The 19,624-nt window shown below is 38.1% G+C and overlaps 1 protein-coding gene across 1 annotated transcript; it reads right to left on the bottom strand.

Moving 5' to 3' along the window:
• Positions 1-642: 642 nt before the first annotated feature.
• LOC145785725 (protein-associating with the carboxyl-terminal domain of ezrin-like) lies at positions 643-19,111 on the bottom strand. Its single transcript, XM_082597424.1, has 11 exons — positions 18,843-19,111; positions 18,296-18,481; positions 13,290-13,448; positions 10,639-10,761; positions 9,864-10,033; positions 9,250-9,416; positions 5,821-5,984; positions 5,265-5,405; positions 4,751-4,978; positions 2,811-3,476; positions 643-2,203 (listed from the first exon to the last, which is right to left on the bottom strand). The coding sequence occupies exons 1-11, from the start codon at positions 19,056-19,058 to the stop codon at positions 2,162-2,164; spliced, it is 2,262 nt and encodes a 753-aa protein (XP_082453550.1). The 5' UTR covers positions 19,059-19,111; the 3' UTR covers positions 643-2,161.
• Between the last annotated feature and the right edge of the window lie 513 nt (positions 19,112-19,624).

Here is a 19,624-nt window from a genome sequence, read left to right as displayed (position 1 = left end):
AGTAGCCCATGCGAAACTTGGTTGGTTTTGAATCTTTATCCTCGGACTAACAAGCCTTGATTGGTTATTTCTGGTATGGTTTCGCATACTTGTAGAGGCTTTTGACGCAGGGCCGGTTACCGAGATTGCCAGAGTGAAGTTTTCCGATTGTTGAAGTGTTGTTGCCGAGGAATTATTCCATCCATTAGGTGCCGCTGAATAGAGAGCAGTCCAGCCGCTTGATCTTGAAGCTTCTTCGTTCACGAAGTCACGCGCTAACCAACTGAGCTATCAGGGCGCACTGTAAGGATAAGGATTAAGCTCTCAACGAGGCATTCCTTAATGTACACTCCTACATTCAAAAAACAATTTTCGCGTAGGCTACGTTTAATGCTGTTCCCTGTTAAGCTAGGGAACGTTCAAATATTACGTAACGCCTTTTTTCCGAATTTTTGACCCCCCTTCCCCATGTAACGCCAACGTAACGCCTTTTTTAATGCCCCCCTCCCCCATGTAACGCTTTTTCACTACGAATTCAGCACAAAAAACTACCGTTCCGAACTCGAAAGCGTTACGTAACGTTTTGCTTGAACCCCCTCCCCCCCGATGTGACGCTAACGTAACGCTTTGCATAAACCCCCCCCCTCCCCCTCGAAGGCGTTACGTAATATTTGAACGTTCCCCTACGTAATTTCCACGTAACAGTACGTTCACATGCAATGTCAAAGTTGAATTGTCGCAATGAATTTAGAACAACCAACATTTTCTATTAACAAATAGATATTAAATTAATGAAATATATTGCAACTTCGATGTTACAACGAGGAAGACAAGCATGTACCAGACAGTAAAATCCGTTATTTTTACATTGATTCAATTTCGAATTTGAAAAATTTTGCTGATTGCGGTACGAAGAGCTTTCAGCTAAGACACTAAACTAATAACTTACTATTAAAGCGATGGAGTACTTTGCTGTGGGTTGCGAATATTCAACTGTTTTCAAAGGAGAATTAAAATTACAATTTCGAAAATTTGCTTCCTTGTACCAACCCAGACAGCAAAATCCGTCATTCTTACATTGACTCAACGTCTGCAGACGTTGAATCAATGTAAAAATGACGGATTTTGTTGTCTGGGAAATGCTTAATCCTATTGAGTAGTTTTACCCTGTTTACCTTTGCTACAGATTTAAAAGTAATCGTGGTTTGCATTCTTAAGCCAACATAAAAAATTCCATCCAAACATAGCTCAGCAACAATGCGACATTTAACATTATAATACAAAAATAAAGCAAAGGTTTTCGACTATAGTATACATACATAGCCTATAGGCTATAGTCCTTTTCCAGCCTTTAAAAGAAAATTAATTATACATTGCATAAGAAAGTACTTAGTTAGAGAAACTCAATATAATTTTTAAAAATATTGTTCTAAGCACTAAAAAACTGCACATCCTGCTCATTATGTGTATAGTCGAAAACGTTTGCTCTATTTTAGTGTTATAATGTTAATTGTCGTATTGTTGCTGAGCTACGTCTGTTGATGGTTGAAAAAAAATAATCTCTCTACCCGAGTTACAATTAAAAATTCCGGCAACAACGATTGCAACAGGTTCAAAATATCAATCGTTTTCAAACCAACGTAATGAGGATTGAACACGTTCTCCACAAAAGCAATAAGCTGTTGTACTAAAGCAGCAAACACGAAAGAACTTTTTGGTTCAAGCACAAAGACAAAATTAAGAAATTAAATTACACAAATGCTGAAAATTAGCAAAAATACATTGTAAACTATTTAATTTTTGTTAAGACTAACACATTCTGTGACGCTCCCAGACAGCAAACTCCGTCTTTTTTAAATTGAATTAACGTTTGCAGACTCAGTGCAGTCTGCAATCAATATGAGAAGGAAGAATTTTGCTGTCTGGGGTACTACTGTGCTGAAGAGCTTTGTCGACCTGTGTATATTACGGAAAGGACGGACGGTAGTTCTTGGTACTGCGACTTTGGAGTTCCATAAACTTCTGCAGCAAACCATAAGCAATAAATAATAACATATGTATCGGTAAAAACAGAAAATCAATAATTTCGTTTAAGGCAAACGTAGAACAAGGATAACGTGACGTTAGTGAAACTGTTACAAACAATCCTATTGCACCGATTGCTGACGAGCTAAAAACGACATTATTCCCAGTTGATTGAGTCATCACCCCATCCATCATCGTTCTGAAAAAAAAATTACAGATGAGAAAAACTCAAAAAAAACAGACGCAATAAAACGACTTATCTCGTAGTCGGCGTCTGATTTTATTTCCAAATAACTTTAATTAGGGAGAACGTTTCTAATAAAATTTAAAGGCAAGAAATGGTGTTTTGATGATGGCAGTTGGAAAGCAAGAGTTAATCATTCGATACGAACGTCAATACTTCTTAAATTGTAGTGCTGTTCACACGGTCGTTGAAATATATTGTCCTCGGTCTACTACGGATCGCAACCAACTAGTCCAATTGTGTCCTAGTTTTCTTGGCTTGACAAATCAACAATCTTGAGAAAATCAAGCGACCCCTGTTCAAGTCTCAAGGTCAACACGCTCTGGTGGTTCAAAAAAAAAACTCTTTATGCTATCGGATGTGGAATCTGCTAGGAAGAATGGGCTGGTCGTTTTGGTTTGAGAACTTAAAAACGTTCATTTTCAGTATCCGGCTTGTGTCAGTGATTCAAAGCCCATCTATATTGCAAGCATGCAAAACCGTCACGGCCTAATTTAAGAGATTGCATTTCCGGTTCAATAATGCGTATTTTCACACCGAAAGCTATCCGTATGCAACTCACCTCATCTTCCAAAGGGGCGTTGAAGGCAGAACTGATAGTGCTTGGAACGCTGCTCGATTCCCAACTTTCACCCGAGGTTGGCAGCGTTTTACCTTGCTGGGTGGACAACTCGGAGTTCTTTCTTGAATCTTTTCGTCCATTCGTAAGTGTGGGTGTTGTTTTGATTGCTGGTTCCATGTCGGCAAAGAAGTCAGGTTCCTTCACTTGAGGAGGTGCCTCGATTTGTTTGGCAGTGATTTCAAATTCTCGACCGAGTTTTAATTGATCGCTTGAATCTTTTCCTTCCTCTTGATGAGGCTCGGATGAGGAAGAGGAGGAATGTGCTGGAGAATTTCCTAGACTTCGTGAGGTTTTCTTACTTTGAGTTTTACTTTTAGATTTCTTCAACACAAGCTTAGTATGTGCTTTGGAATCTTTTTCATGCGGTGTAGATTTCTCTTCAGGTTCGTGGTTAACTCTAGAAGACTTCTCATCTTCCAAAGGCAATACCTCAGTCATCTCCGGCCAGTCCATGTCGCTATTCTGATCCTCATCCGTGCTTGCCCAAGTTTCAATGTCCGGCTGATGGATGACTTGCTCCACGATCTTAGGACGCGAGGATTTCCTTGGAGCCACCTTGTTTTCGCTGGAGGGTTGAGGTTGTTTAACATGTCCATTGGAAGTAACCTGGAAATAAACAAAAACGTTACAAACATCTTAGAATGAACAAGAAACTAATAGTTGTGTAAAAATTAAAAAGCAGCTAATGAGCTAAGATGTGTAAAGGAGTTGTGCAAGCAGCAGTGGTAAGCAGCTGTGTAAAAGCAGCTAACATTTTTCTAACAAATGCCATTCGCACCAATTTAGTTTGAGATAAATGTGATTTAATGAAACGTCACAAGAAATAAAAAGACTGGAAAAACTGAGAGCCGAAGCCAGATCGGCATCTACAATCAAGTACCGTAACATAACAAGATACGGGATGCTAAAAAAGAACGGAAAAGATATAACGATGTGATTTGTAGGCCAGTGAAGAGCTTGCAAGGTTAGATCGGTACAACTCAACTGAGATCATGATCGCTCACATCTCTGACAATGACTTATTGTCGCTCTTGTATGAAAAACACTATTTTTATCTGAACGTGAAATGTGGTGGATCAGGCGTTAGTTTCATTCCTTCACTGTAGATTCTAGAATGTCTACGGTACTTCCGGTAGTGTTTTTACGCTGTTGTGTTTGTTTACCGAACCAAACCGTCTGCCAAACATAAGAGAATGTCACTGAACAGTGAGCATGGATACTGTTGTACCAGAGAATAGAATTTGCACTTCAAGTCTGCTTTTAGGCTTGATTTATGCTGTCGTTCAATGGTCGGGCTAAAAGAGTATGGAAGGGTGCTATCCCAGACAGCAAATCAATCGTTTTTTTACATTGATTTAACGTCTGCAGATGTTGACTCAATGTAAAAAAAAACGGTTGATTTGCTGTCCGGGAGGTGCATGGTCCACAAATGACCAACCAGTGCCCATTGTAACTACAGATGTAATGAAAGCACTCTAAGTTAAAGCGAGTTTTGACGCCTTTGCTTTGCTAAACAAACTGCAGTCAAAACAAAAAACACATTGCAACAACCAAACACTTAGAAGCATTTAGTGCAGGTAACTTGGTGTCCAACAAGGATGGTTTATTGGGCTGGAAATATTGTTTCATATTTTGGGACCAAATTATGAGTAACATTTCATAATCACTGAAATCGCTCAGACGAAAACGACCTACCGGTATGTGAACACAACAATCAATAAGCTTAAACAACATCAACGGATTTAACATATTTAATAACATGCGGAAGCCGGTATTTATACGTATAAAGTCAAGTAACAACAAGACGACCTCTCTACCACCAAAGCTCTAGCAACAACTAATTACTACCGCGTCCTTGGTTTTTGCTTTGTCAGACCTACCTGGGAATGGCCAATAAGCGCATGAGCAAATTGTCGCTGCTTCATGAGAACCTCCTGGTCGGGAATGGGCTTCGTATTATTCGCCTCACTTTTCTTCATCATCGCCAACTCCAACAAAGTCAATTTTCGTGGCGCTTCCGGAGGCTTTTTCTTCTCAACTTTTTTCCTCGGTGGAAGCTTTTCTTTGTAAGCGATAACTTGGCTCTCATTCAGCGCTCTGCCGTCGAACTACAAAGAAGGTTAAAAATTTAGTAGCACCATCGACTCAAAGAACGCAACAGTTGCACAAAAGCCTCTCAGTTGAAATCTTATAAGAGATTTCATTTTGCAACAGTAACTCATCTGCTCGTGTCGTTTTGAAACAAACTTAAATGAAATGTCGGATGCCCTGTGACAGTAGGGAATGTTGTCAAAAGGTGTTGCAGTTTTATTGAGCATTATAAAGTAACCAGCTCGACCAGTACCTAGAAGTTGTATGAATGTATGTATATCTACAACAACCTAAAACATTTACTTTGGGAATTCCAGGTGAAAACATTTTCTCTCTGTCTGGACCGACGATAACATCGGCACCGACAACAGCGACGGCATCGGCGAGGGCGTGTAGACTTCCCTGCACGAGTTGGTTGTTCGCGTCATGCAAACCAATAACAATCTGCCAAAACAAAAACGCAATCACCATTAAGTTTTGTTTTCAACGAGCAGGTTATAAGGGACAGATCTCATTTTTACAGACTAATATCAGTATTGACCAGCTGTGATACCTTATAAGCTGGAACTGATTAAGTAGATTCAAGTGAGCTTATTGCTCATATGGCAACTCTGTTTCACCACAAGCCGAAGACTTGGTGATTTGGCAGCAGTACGTTTCCGATTAGCTCAACAATTCAATTTATGAACAGTACGAACATTGGTTAGTTTAGATTTTTTCAACAGACATTTGTATTTTTAACTAACCGGTTATTCAATATAACTCTGGCGACGAGTTGCTCATAAAAATAACAAAAAGAACCACATAAAAAAAAAGAAATCTTCATTTACTTTACTCTGATGCTGCTGATGACACCTACCTCAGGTAGCACAACGTCAGTCAAGACAGACTTTTCAAAGAGATGCACGTATTTCCCAAAGTTTTCTATGAGGGTCAACCGCACATGAATCAGCCTTGATTTAAACAGCTCGACAATCTTTGGAATGACATAACGAGCAAATATACTTTCTGGAAGAACACCATCTGCATAAATAAAAAAATTCATCGTGTTTATTTGGTGGTGGTGGTTACAAGACTGCTACTTTTTGTTGTAAATTTAATTTTTTTATTCTGTTGAGATGCTCAGGTAGTCAACGGGTTTTTCATTTTGTTGATTAGAAACTACTACTACGAAGTTATTTATTTTTGTTGTAGAGTAGGGGCATGATGCCTACCTACAATCTCCGGCTCACTCGACTGCCAAACATACATCGGTTACAACACTTTATTCTGACGATTCAAATGGTGTTAACAAAGGGGGTAAAAAACCTGATTTTTGTAGGACATTTAAGGAATTCAGTCGTTGGTACAGTTACATAATCAAAAGACTCTATTACACACGTCCACGCAGGGGCTCCGGACACTTCTTGAGAGTGGGGGGGTAATTTAAGCAGGGGCGAAAACGATGTTTTGACATTGACAGGGGCTTATTTGGATTATCGCATCACATATACTTCTGGAAGGTTGCTCTCCAGACCCCGTACGCATCACTGAAAGCTTCAGTTACTTATACAGCGTATTAAGCTGCGTGTTTTGCGCCGAAGGCGCAAAATTTTTGCCTTTCAGCACGATTTAAAATCGAAAAATTCTTTCAACAAATCTGAAATCACGAGCAAAAGCTTTTTAACATGTGCCACATTTTTTGAGGTTTTGAGACAATTTTGACTGGAAGAGAGGACGTACGCAAAATCCCTCTTTGTATTCTTCCTTGGCTCAAGCCCTCCAAATTTTGCACTTCAGACGCTAAAAGGTTAGATTTAAAAGGCCAAAAGCGTTAAGGTCAAAGCTATAATCTATAAAACTTAATTTACAATTAGGGGCCTACATGAATACAGCACAACAACCTGTGCCATAACATCCACAGTAAAATGAAACGTTTCCGCATCTAGGGTTAGGCCTACATTCAACTCAGAAAAAATAAATAAAAGCTAAAATGCGTTAACTTTTGCAAGAACTAAACATATGGAAACATCTTGATCGATACTACAGGAAGGCCTACCATCTGGGCCGCATAAGAAATAACACTAAACAAAAAATGCCATAACACCCAGGTAATACCTTGTGCCAAAATCACACAAAAACTACAGAGAAATAACATTATAAACGAACACCTCAACTCAAACAAAACACTGTGTGCACTCTGCTTCTATTCTAAGCAGAACAGTCAGAAGTCGCCAAAGACTTTAAATCTTTGTGCATTGTTGAAAAAAAATTCTTTGCAGATTTCATCTACACTTAGTTCATCCAAATACACTCAATGGGCTTGGCACATGGCAATGAAATTGAGTCTTGAAGCAGTCATTGTGCTTCGGAGCCATGTTTTTAAGCGGCTTAGCGAGCTAAACGATCTTTCAGCTTCTGCAAAAGAAGGGCCATTGACCAATAGCAATTTTACAAGTTTTTTCACACTGGCATAAAACCCTTTGACAATAATAGGCCTAAGTCCCATTAACTTGTTTCGAACATCGCACACATACTTGATTGGGCCAAATTTGTGATGGAAGTGGCTTAAACCTTGGCCCAAAATTTTCACGTTGAAGCCATATCGTTCCAACGCTGTAACAGCACTGTCGTTGACTGTGCCAGATATTAAACATCTTCAAGCATTTCGTTAGTTTTAATTTCTTCGCCATTGAAGCGGTGGGTGAGGCTTTGCACTATGCTGTCAATAGATGCATAAAACTGCCTTCTGTAATGAGAAGCGAGGTTATGGGAAGCACTTTGCTCACAGCGCTGTTTTGAAATTTGGACTTTAGCTAAGCCTAAGCTATCTTCTTGCTGCTGAAATTCCTTGTATAACTGCATAAATTGTTCTTCATTTCTAAGACTCTGGTAATTAACTTTTGAGTTTTCAACCAGCTCCATCATGTCGCTGTAGGCTAAGACTTGATCTGCAACAAAGCCAGTTATCTTTTCAAGTGGTTTAAATAAAACTTGGCAAAACTGCAATGCAAAGTAGGTATGTGTTGCCTTGCAATAATTGGGAATAAAAGCCTAATGATTTCGCATTGTTGAAATTTTGAAGTGTGTTTAGCAAGGCTTCATAGTTTGACAACACTGAAGAAATGCCCGGTACACGTGTCAGCCATCTTGTTCAGCACAAAGTGTGCAAGCCATGGTGGGATTCCTCCTGCAGGGTGATTTTGAACTTGCCAGACTGATTTTGCAAACTACTTAGCTCCTGAACAATTCCCATAGCATTATGCAGGTCTCTATTGCATATTTGCGTAGTCTTGCGAGTCAGAGTTTCCAAGCAAACAACTAAAAAGTTGTGTAACAACATAAAAAAAATGAAAATAAAACACAAGAGTAGAAAAAATATAAAAATTAAATTTTTATTTCTGCATTAGTGGGGGGGGTAATTTTGCATTAGTTACCCCCCCACTCCAATTGGTGGGGGGGTAATCACCCCCGCGGCCCCCCCTCTAACGGAGCCCATGCGTCCACGTATACGGCGGTCGTGCCAGAATATCATCTGAATTCAACTTCACACCTACATGAAACTGTTTCTGCATAACTAGGTTTTAACTTGCAAATGAATCGTAAAAATGTGGATCATTCTCTTGAGTATTCTCTATTATTCTCTACAACTACATAATCTCAAATAGACAGATGCCGCCATGGGGTTTCAAGATCTCCTGTCTCCATACAACAGACAATTATATTTCTAGAGTGAAACCATAGCGATCGTCATGAGTGTAACGTTGTTTGACAGCGATAGAATGGAACTTGATTTTAACATAGTTCATCACTCCCCTAGGTAATCTCCCCAGACGACAAAATCCGTCACTTTTACATTGATTTAACGTCTGCAGAGCTTGGATCAATGCAAAAACGACAAATTTTGCTGTCTGGATCTAACATGATTTCTTTAAATAAATAAAGGGAGCCGTGGGATGTTAGAGAACCTTCACCTCCATACAGACAATTGTATTTCAAACAAGCAACGCTAACATCCGCACCGAATCGGGCGTCTCTGAAAAAGGCCATCTCCGAATCGGTTGCCCTGAATTGGGCCATTCCACACATAACCTTACGAGGTTGCGACAAATATAAAAAGTAAAATTTCACGTTAACGCACACTATTCTTGGATTCTGGTAGGTCGGGTTAGAAAACATTTCTACCTAATTTTATAAAATCTCTGAATCGGTGCAAATCATGAGTTGTCCCAGCAAATTTGAAAAATAGCGTGACCTTGGATTGGGTGGCGAAATAACAAAGGAAGTGTTGAGTTTCGAGGAACCTTACTTGACAAGGACGCTATGCTTTCAGAAGCTGGTGTCAGAATATCTTTTATAACGTGATTGATTGCGGTTTGTTCTGCGAGTACGATCGGTGTTAAGAGAAGGGGGATGATTCGCCGTCCTACCACCTCGGAAAAGATGTTTTTGGCGATCAGTTGTGTCAACAACGACCTGCATGAAAACAAAACTGTTAGCGCTACCTTCGGTTACGTCTAATTGATAGCAAATGAAAAAGCAGATGTTTGATAGCAATCTAGGCATTTAGTTGCTATGAGCAAGCTGACACTAAAACATAAAACAAATTATAAACGTTTAAGGTCAAAGCCCAGTGTTTTCAAAATATGTGTTCATGAAATTGATGTCAGAATACATGCATTATGCAATCAAGTGTAATATATTACGGTACAAAATCAATGAGGCCTTTAAAATTTAGTATTTCCAAGACTCTCAATAATTGTTTTCCATGCATATGCCATTTATATTTATCTTACAGGTGCCATATTGCACAAACAGGAGGTTGTAAAAATCTAGCAAGTGATTCATCAACTTCCTATAAGTAGTAAGGTTAGTAGGATGTATCAACCTTCCATGATCACTTTTTGATGGTGAGTAGCTTACTTAAAGAATATTTCTTTTTCCGATTTGCTCCGCAACGTAACAGAATGAAGAAAATGAACAATAGATATGTATCCAGACTTAAATATGGACATGGTCAAAATTTCTTTAACTGTGGGTCTGTTTTCGTAATCTTCTCGTGTGACATCTTCAATGATTTCATCTAAGTTATTCTGAAATGAATGCAGTGATAAAAAAAATAACACATTGGTATATTTTTTTTTAAAGAAAAAGAGAAAAGTATCGACACAATGCAAGTAAAACATTGACAAATAGACTACAAATTTGTGAAACAACAGAAGAAAAGTCCCTCTTATGACAGGAACTATCCTAGAATCGAATGCAGGGGAGACAACAGGTTTTCTGAAACTAGTTGCCTACAAAAGTGAATAATATTATTAATAACTCAAATAATTTAATTCAAATTGGTTATATATATATTGTAATTGTATTACAGTAAACAGCACGTTCAAAAACAAGCCCTATAGTAAATTGATTGATAGACAATCGTACATACGCACAACACGGCTATCTATATTCAGCATCCGCTACCGTCAAATAAAACCATGCATATGTAATGTAAACATTGCAAACCACAAAAGCATCACAGAACCGTCAAATTACGATAGAATTGTCAGGCAGGCAAATATCTAACTAAGAGCCGATGATTTGTGATGATTGTTGGTAGTCAGGTTGAAAAATAGCGTAATTGTGACTCAAACAAATTGGCTCGCAATCAAGCCGTGTGCATTAGAGTAACTATGTGCAGCATCCTTACCTTTAGCATGTTCGCTGAAAACTGGACTTGTTCGGAAAATTTTTGAAGTAAAAGCCCAAAATTGTAGACATCTCTACAATGAGAGTGCTCCGCTTTTAAAGGCAGGCCTACTTTATTTGGTCCCTAGAATAAAACAGAAGAATTAGTTGAAGTTGGTGGGCAACAAGCAAAGTTACCATTCTAACTTATTTAGCGACAGACCAAGCCCTGGTGCCATAAAATTTAGTAGCACGCCGTTTTCATCAATGCTGCCATAGGTTGTACAAATGTACAATTGACAACGTAGCCTATGGCAGCAATCATCTTCGTTAGATAACTGTTTGCTGTCATGGAATATAATGCAATTTCGGTGAAGAGGTTGCTTTCATAAGCCATAAGCAAACACGTCGTATAACTCAAAGCAAATCGATAACAATTTCGGCTAAACAGTAAAGTACGGTAGTGGAGTCACATATAGCGCGTACGACCGTACGTTTAATACCGTATACTGCCGTACGTTTAATATACAACCGTTTAGATGTCTTAGTCATACAGAAAATAAACGCGACCCACACCAGTGATCTTACTCAAAATGGAATGCAATACACCCACAAAAAGTAGGATATTCTATAGCAGAAAACGTTTGCAAGTTATGTTATGAAAACTAAAATTGTGTTATGAAAAAGGCTGGGTTGCTACTGTTTTTTTATTTTATCGTTAGGTGTATGTAACACTGCAAAAAATTACACCGGTAATACGGGATGTCTGGTAGTTTGAGTTATGATGACCATCAAAAAAATTTATGTTCTGTGTAATAACAAAAAAGCTAATTCAAGAACGTTATACAGAATCCGATCTAGTATTTCACCTAGATCTAATGTAAAGAGATGAAAAGTAACACGGTGAAACCACGATCTAACGTTGGCAGCTTGTTGAGATGCAGTGTTGCTAGGGTGACGTACACCAACAGAATATGACAGCAATCAAAAGCAAATTGTGTGAGCTGAATTTTTGACATGGATTACAATGATTAAATCTTATGTGGATAATAGATATACTGTATTTATTCAAGTATAACATGCAGAATTTGGCACCAAATGTATCCTTACAAAGTCGGAGTAAAAGTTACAGACGAACAATTTCAAAAACAACTTGGAAATTTTGTACCAATTTACCAGGTTGAGTTAGGGATGTGAGTGTGACTTATACTTGAATAAATATGGTAATTTTGTTACTTCGGTTTAGGGATGCACAATACAGAATACCTGGCTATTCTAGAATACTTTATTTCGAATCTAGAATTTCGAATCTATTCTGAAATTACGCGGCAATTTTTTCCAAATAATATCGAACAAAAAGCAAAAATATTTGTACATTAATTTGAATTGTATTATATTAGTATCACATGTCAAACAGAGTACAACATATGATAAATCAAGCATCATCATAGGGTCACACGGAAACGCACTGCGTGTCTGCAGTTCTGATAACTGCGCAAACCCTATGAAGGAAGAAAAAAGTCACTTGCAGGCCTCGAAATTCACGGCGGACATGTCCGCCGTCACAGCTCGTGATGTCCGCGGGAAGTACCATCTAGATCGGTCATATTTGTCCGCCGAGAAATAACACAGGGACTAGCGATTCAAATCGTTATTGCATAGCACGAACAATTGTTGCGAGAATATAATTTCCAGCGCATTCTAGCGCGCATCTACAAAATGAAAATACTGTATGATATCCTTAGCTTCCATTCATACAGGAAAACTTTCGATTTTTACGTTGCTTGAACGATTGATGACATCGAATCAGTGTAACAAAGGTGAATTTTTCGCTAAGAATTGGTGGGAGATTGGGAGTACGGTTTTTCAACAGCAATCACGCGCAACTTAGTTCAAGTCTTACGTCACAATGTCTGGCTTTGATCTCCGAGTAATATTGATAAGGCAAGGTTGGTTACAAAATCAGATCATACGAGTAGGCTATTACAGCAAGATGCAGCAAAATTTGTTAAGTTTTGGTATTACAGTAAGAAAGAAAACGTCAAGGGAAAATAATTCACTTTCGCTCACACGACACGCAAAAATAAACCTAAAGAAAAAATCCTAGTGAAACTTTGCTTAGCAGAAAATAGTAGCGTTAGTGTAGAATTTTTCTGACTCGTGCCCAGAGCATTGTGACGCAAAAAGCTAGACGACCTCGTTCGGTGGAAGTTAATCAGTTATGCGGCGTATTAAGCAGCCACACGGCGCTTTGACTCTTCAAGCGCACGTCGTCGGTCTTCTCAAATGGCGAAGAATTATCAAGATAAACTGATTAAGCATGACGATCGACGCTAAAACTCGTGTGTCCGCCGTGAGACTTAATTTGTCCGCCGAGATAGCTGCTCAGACCGGACACGTTTGTCCGCCGTCAACAAAAACGAATTTCGAGGCCTGGCTTGGAACAAACAGTCCATGAAGAAAAAGTCGGCGCGCAAGACGGAAAATATCAACTTTACATTTGTTTAACGTCGCACACTGTTCATTTAACAGATTTATTTTCGAATCCTGATATCCGAAAAGAAACTGCAAATGCGATTCGAATACATTGAGATTCGAATCTCTAAGATTCGATATTCTGTATTGTGCATCCCTACTTCGGTTATGCTGACAGATTTTTGAAGTCAATGTTACTTTTTCCTCAGGTGGAGGAGAGTACTCCGGATTCCCTTGTAGGTGTTCTGCTGTAGCTTCATCGAAGAGACATGCATAGTCAAAACCGCATAACTTCCATGGCCCACTGTCTTTAACAAAAATTGCATCTACGCAAAGGTTGTTGTGTGTGATTGACGCCTGCAAAAAACAGTCCACATGCAATACATTGGAAAAGCTTGTCCTAAAAGACAATGGTTCCCAAACTTTTTTGAGTAAGGTGTGACTCAAATCTGAGTTTGGTGAGCATCTTGCAAGTTGCAACCCAACACAAAGTGCTCTACTATTTTTTTCAATCTATGGCTGCTATAGACTAGACATGCTGCCGTGATTTATTGAAAGAAATTATTTGAAACCCAGCAAAACTGCTTAAATGACATAATAATTCAGTTTAACGAGATGGAGCCAAATGACGCAATAATCAAGTGATTGACAGAACTTGAATAGAAGAAAACTTTGTTGTTAAATTTAAAACAGTCCTATTTATGAGTCAGTACCCACTTTGTGAGTCAATACTTTGGAAACACTGCTAAAGGACATTAGGAGATTAAGAATTTCATGCTATGTCGCCATTAACAAGTTTGATCAGCTTTAACACTTTAAGCAGTCCTTCTACAATCTACATTCTAGCAAAATTCCATGTTGGGTCAAAAGTATGGGACTGAAAATGTTAATTATTATCATATAAAATACCAAAAGTTCTCTACCAAAGCTATATCATACAAAATCGTCGTCGTTCATTGGGAGACGATCATCATAGATCCGCCGCCAATGTGTGAGACCGGGCTGGAGGCTTCCAGCTCTACCAAGCCTGCCCCCGTTACCCGTAATATCATCGCCATTGGGCTTTGTTTTGGTCCTGGTCCAAATTGAGACAAAGGCCATTCGCTTGTGTGGTTGTTTAAGGTGGTCGTGACTACGCGAGGGCTACGCACACACTCTTGGCCAGCTCCATGTCCACTGCGGTCCAATAAGATCGGAACGTGCAGATTCAGGGGAACCGGTTGCAACGGGCTGCCGGGTGCTCTGTTCATTGAGGCCCGCCTTACAGGATGCCTGCCCGTCAGACACTGCCCTCTTCCGCCATAAAGAGATTGCCGTTGGGGACTTTTACGTGTGTCTATTAGCCCCAGGAGTTGCTAGGGATTAGCCTAGTTTTCAGCCTGGGTTCACCTCTACACCACGTTGAGGCATCTCCATAAGATGGGGGCTGAACAAAGTCAGCTCCCTAGACACTCCGATTTCCGACACATACAAAATACCTAATAGGGCGGGTCACGAAATCACTTTTTTTTTATATCCACCTGCCTCATACGGATTTTGATAGATAGACACCTAAAATTGTTGTATACAAAATTTAAGCTCATTTGAACAATGGTTTGGGATGAGGAAATCGCGTTTAATTTTTGTCAAAAATCGCAAAATTGGGTAAAAATGCGAAATTTTAGATTATGTTCAATCTATATTTTTCAAGTGAAATTTATTTGCTGTGGCCTTATACTTACTTTCTAAAACGGTTATGGACTTGCTGAAGTAAGTTAGAGCTGCAAAGATTGCATTTTATTGTTCATTGTAGTAGTATTAAACATTGAATTTTTTTCCGAAAATTGCAAAAAACGCAAAATTTTGAATTATGTTCAATCTATATTTTTCAAGCGAAATGCGTTTGCTGTGGCCTTATACTTATTTTATCAGACAGTTATAGAATTACTGAAGATAGTTGTAGCTGCAGAGATTACATTTTATTATTTATTGCAGTAGTATTAACATTGGATTTTTGTCGAAAATCTACTGCTTTAATGATCGTAGAACATCACTATTCACTAATCATAATTTTGTATTTTTCAGATTTATTAATATCTAATTATTAAGTAATTCCACATGAAATAATACCTACAAAACTGTATAAACGGAAATGCCGAGAACTCCAAGAAGTACAAGATATAAAGTTTGTCATATTGTCGGACCATCTAAGCCACTTCCACTGGCTGAACTGCCTACACTAAGAGATGTTTTTAATTACTTAAATCTTTTGAAAGAGAGATGTGTCGGGAATTTTAATGAGATAAAGGAAATTGAAAATATCATTCAACCCATTAAGAATATGTTTATCAAGGCTGGTTCCAACATACCTCTCAAGGATGATAAATCCATTCGGAATAAATTGGTACGTCACATTAAAGATTACAGCAGTTTGAAGAGAAAAAGTCTAACCGCAAAGAAGGAGAAATTGTTTATGGAACGATTAGATAGAATTGTAGATATCATCAAATGTAATTGTCCGATTTGGCTTTGTAGTGATTATGGTTGCGATGGTTGCAAATACAAGGCTCACACAAGATGCAAATGTGCAACAGATGCTAAACTCCCATTAGTAGACCTTCATTTTGTTATGGATCAAAGACTAAGAAATTCTGATAGACCTAGCAGCTATCAGATACAGAATATTCACCGTGCTGAAACATCACACCTACAAAAAAAAAATTATTCTAAAGCTGTGGAAGGATCACGTCAATCAACGCAGGCATATAATAACGAGGCTATTGATAGTTTTTCTGACTCATCAAGTTTGGCATCAGTTGTGAATTCAGAATCAGAATATGAAGCAAATTTTCCAACAACATCACAGAGTGAAGAAAAAAAGAGATTTGTAACGGACTGGCATCAAAACATTTTAAGGACTACCGTGATCGAATCGGAGAGATTTGGCATTTCGAATCGCGCCACAGCAGCCATCTGTACTGCGCTCCTTGTTGATTTGGGCGTGGTCACGAAAGATGACACACAATTAATAATTGATCACAACAAAATTAGAAGAGATAAAGAAGCAATAAGAAACGAAAATGTTCAATCAGCTGTAAGTCCATTGCAATATGTTTTACATCAGGGCTTATTTTTTGATGGGAGAAAAGATCTAACAATGGAGAAAAGGCATGAAACTGGTGGACACCATCTCGTAAGAAGAGAACATTATACAATCGTAAAACAGCCTGGTGGAGAGTTTCTAACACATGTGACTCCAGACAGTGGACGCAGTCAAGATGTAGCTAATTGCATATATGATGTGATCAAAAATAAGAATATGACACGATGTATGCATTTTATTGGTTGTGATTCAACTAATGTGAACACAGGAAGATTCGGTGGAGTAATTGCTCTTGTTGAAAAAGAATTAGGTCACAGATTAGTATGGTTGATTTGTGAGTTACACACAAACGAACTGCCATTTCGACACTTGTTTATTGAACTGGACGGGCCAACCACTGGAAATGAATCATTCAAAGGGCCTATTGGTCGTCTTTGTAAAAATGTTGAAGATTTGTCTATCAATAATAACTTCACCCCAATCACTGATGATGCTGGGCTTCCACTTCCAGAATTACCTGGCGATGTTGTTAAAGATTTATCATGCGACCAAAAATATTTATACGAGATCACACACACCATTACAACGGGACAAATTTCACCACATATTAAATCAAAAATTGGGCCACTAAATCATGCTCGCTGGCTTACACTTGCATCCAGGGTTTGTCGTTTGTATATAAGTCAACACAATTTGAATGAAAAATCTAGTGAGAATCTTCTACACTTAGTTAACTTCATTGTAACAAATTATGCTCCATTGTGGTTTAGGATCAAATGTCAGCCACTCTACAAAGATGCTCCGTGCCATATATTTGAATCACTGCAAAGAGTTAAACTGCTTCCAGAAAAAATTCAAGACATTGTAAAACCTTATATGCAAAGAAATGCATACAGTGCCAATAGCGAGAACCTCCTTCTGGCAATGATCGCTGACAATGACCCAATAATACGAGGAAAAGCGGTCGATACTATAAGAAAGATACGTGGTCAAAATAGATTTGGAGATGACAGTGTGAGACAGTTCAATGTACCAACACTCAATTTTAAAGCGGAGGATTATACCGAAATGATAAACTGGAAAAATCCAACGGAACCAGTTTTAACAACGGAGCTTGGATCATTTCAGTTGGAAAAAATCAGAAAGGTTCCATTACTGTTTGGTAAAATTGCGAATCACACCCAGTCAATTGAAAGGGCTATTAAGATTGTTACAGAAGCAAGCAAAACCGTTTCTGGATTTAGAAGAAGAGAGGGAATGATTCTTTCCCAATTGAACTCCCGAAAACTCCATGCATCATCTGAATCAAAGCAGGATTTTATGTCACTGACAATGACAGCCAACACTTGACACTCCAAAGTTTATGTTTTTGACATTTTCGGCAAAAAATTCAATTTTTAATATTGCTGCAATAAATAATAAAATGCAGTCTCCTGCAGCTATAACTAACTGCAGTGAGTCCATATCTTCCATAAATAATAATTTAAAGTCATGCTTTACTTTAAAAGTATAGATTGAAGGCAATCCAAAAGTTCGCATTTTTACCCAATTTTGCGATTTTCGGCAAAAATTTAATTTTTAATACTACTACAATAAACAATAAAATGCAATCTCTGCAGCTCTAACTTACTTCAGCAAGTCCATACCTGTCTAAAAAATAAGTATAAAGCCACAGCAAACAAATTTCACTGAAAAATATAGATTGAACATAATCTAAAATTTCGCATTTTTACCCAATTTTGCGATTTTCGGCAAAAATTAAACGCGATTTCCTCATCCCAAACCATTGTTCAAATGAGCTTAAATTTTGTATACAACAATTTTAGGTGTCTATCTATCAAAATCCGTATGAGGCAGGTGGATATAAAAAAAAAGTGATTTCGTGACCCGCCCTAATACCTAAGTAAAATTTGGTCATGGTGAAGTAAGTAAAAATATATATACTGTTACTGTAAATGAAACAGATAGCCTATGGTTTATGTTATGCTAATACAGTAGCTGAAAATGGAAAATTATACATTCATTCCACATAAGGAGCAGCATTTACTTTTTCTAATTTGCATAATTTTTTTTAACCAAAGAGATGATGATGTCATCCATTACAATACATAGTATTACATACCCTTTCATGAATAAATTGTAAAGCCAAAGCAATGTCATGAAGTCCACTGCATATTTCATTCGCATCAATAACAGAAAGCAAAGTTTGGAGTGGATAAGCATGTTCTGTTACAAGATGAAACTCCAGATCAACTGAAATAGAACTGACAAAGCGGAGAATGTTGGGATGACGAAGTACTTTCAGATGCTGAAAAGCAACAAGAAGAGAATTTTCATTAATTGTAGCCTATGCCTTGAAAGTGAAATATACACCGGTACACAGCATTGTGGAACACATTACTGTAGTGTACTAATAAACTCACCGAAATGGGATTAAATTCAGCTAGTGGGATTATATCACAGCAGTTATATCACACAACGTCCTTTTACAACAATTTTTTTGAGAATATTGGTTAAACAAATCAATCGGATAATCGTATCAAAACGACTGGCAAGTAAGGTATGTAAATGATGAACTGATTTTGTATGCACATAGAATCAATATATGTCTATGTTAGATATAATACATCTAATATGTCTAAATTAGATATATTATACTGATATAGTACCTTGGCACAAATTTCTAATGGAAAAAGGGTAGATGCCACTTGTCGAGTCAAAGTGAATACATTCACATTTTCACCATTACCAAAAGTCCCTGGCCTCACAATGAAATTAGAGTCATCATCATCATTGTTCTGCATAAAGGGAGCCCCGAATTTGCAGTCAGCAATAATTTCTTCATCAGTTGAACCATAATACCAATCCCATGTTGCCTTAAGCATTGTGTCAATTTATGTTGCCAAAAGAGTAAGACATAAATTTACAGACAATTGCTTCCAAAACTAAAAAAAGAAAACAGAGAATCAAAGTATGCTTACTCTATGATGCGAATGACGAATTAAAATAATGGTATCGTTTAATGGAGCTGGTATACAAGTCCCCCCCTCCCCCCCTTGGTAACTCATGACAAAGACAGGACTCCACCAATCATATAGGGCGAAACTACTTTACCTTTGCTTTACTGTTCACACACTTCAATCCACATGTTTTGGTCAATCCTCTTTGTCATGAGTTACCAGTGGGGGGACTTGTATACCAGCTCCGGTTTCATTATTATTGGCACTCCATAGCTCAGCAAAGTTTATATATATATATATATATACCCTTTTTAATTTTGGCTCGATTGCCCTCTTTTGAGTTTGGAATTTGTGCCAACATTATTTTTTCATTAGTCTCACTTTTTTTGATGACGTGGCCTACGTGCAGAGTGCGAATTACCAGCATTTTCACCCTACAATCATTTCTTTTGCCTGCCAAAGACAATTGTGTTTAAGACGCGGAAAACTTT

This window comes from Aplidium turbinatum, chromosome 16, assembly GCF_918807975.1.
Source record: "Aplidium turbinatum chromosome 16, kaAplTurb1.1, whole genome shotgun sequence".
Classification (NCBI taxonomy): domain Eukaryota; kingdom Metazoa; phylum Chordata; class Ascidiacea; order Aplousobranchia; family Polyclinidae; genus Aplidium; species Aplidium turbinatum.
The sequence above is the reverse complement of the archived record's forward strand: the minus strand, read 5'-3'. Positions and strand labels throughout refer to the sequence as shown.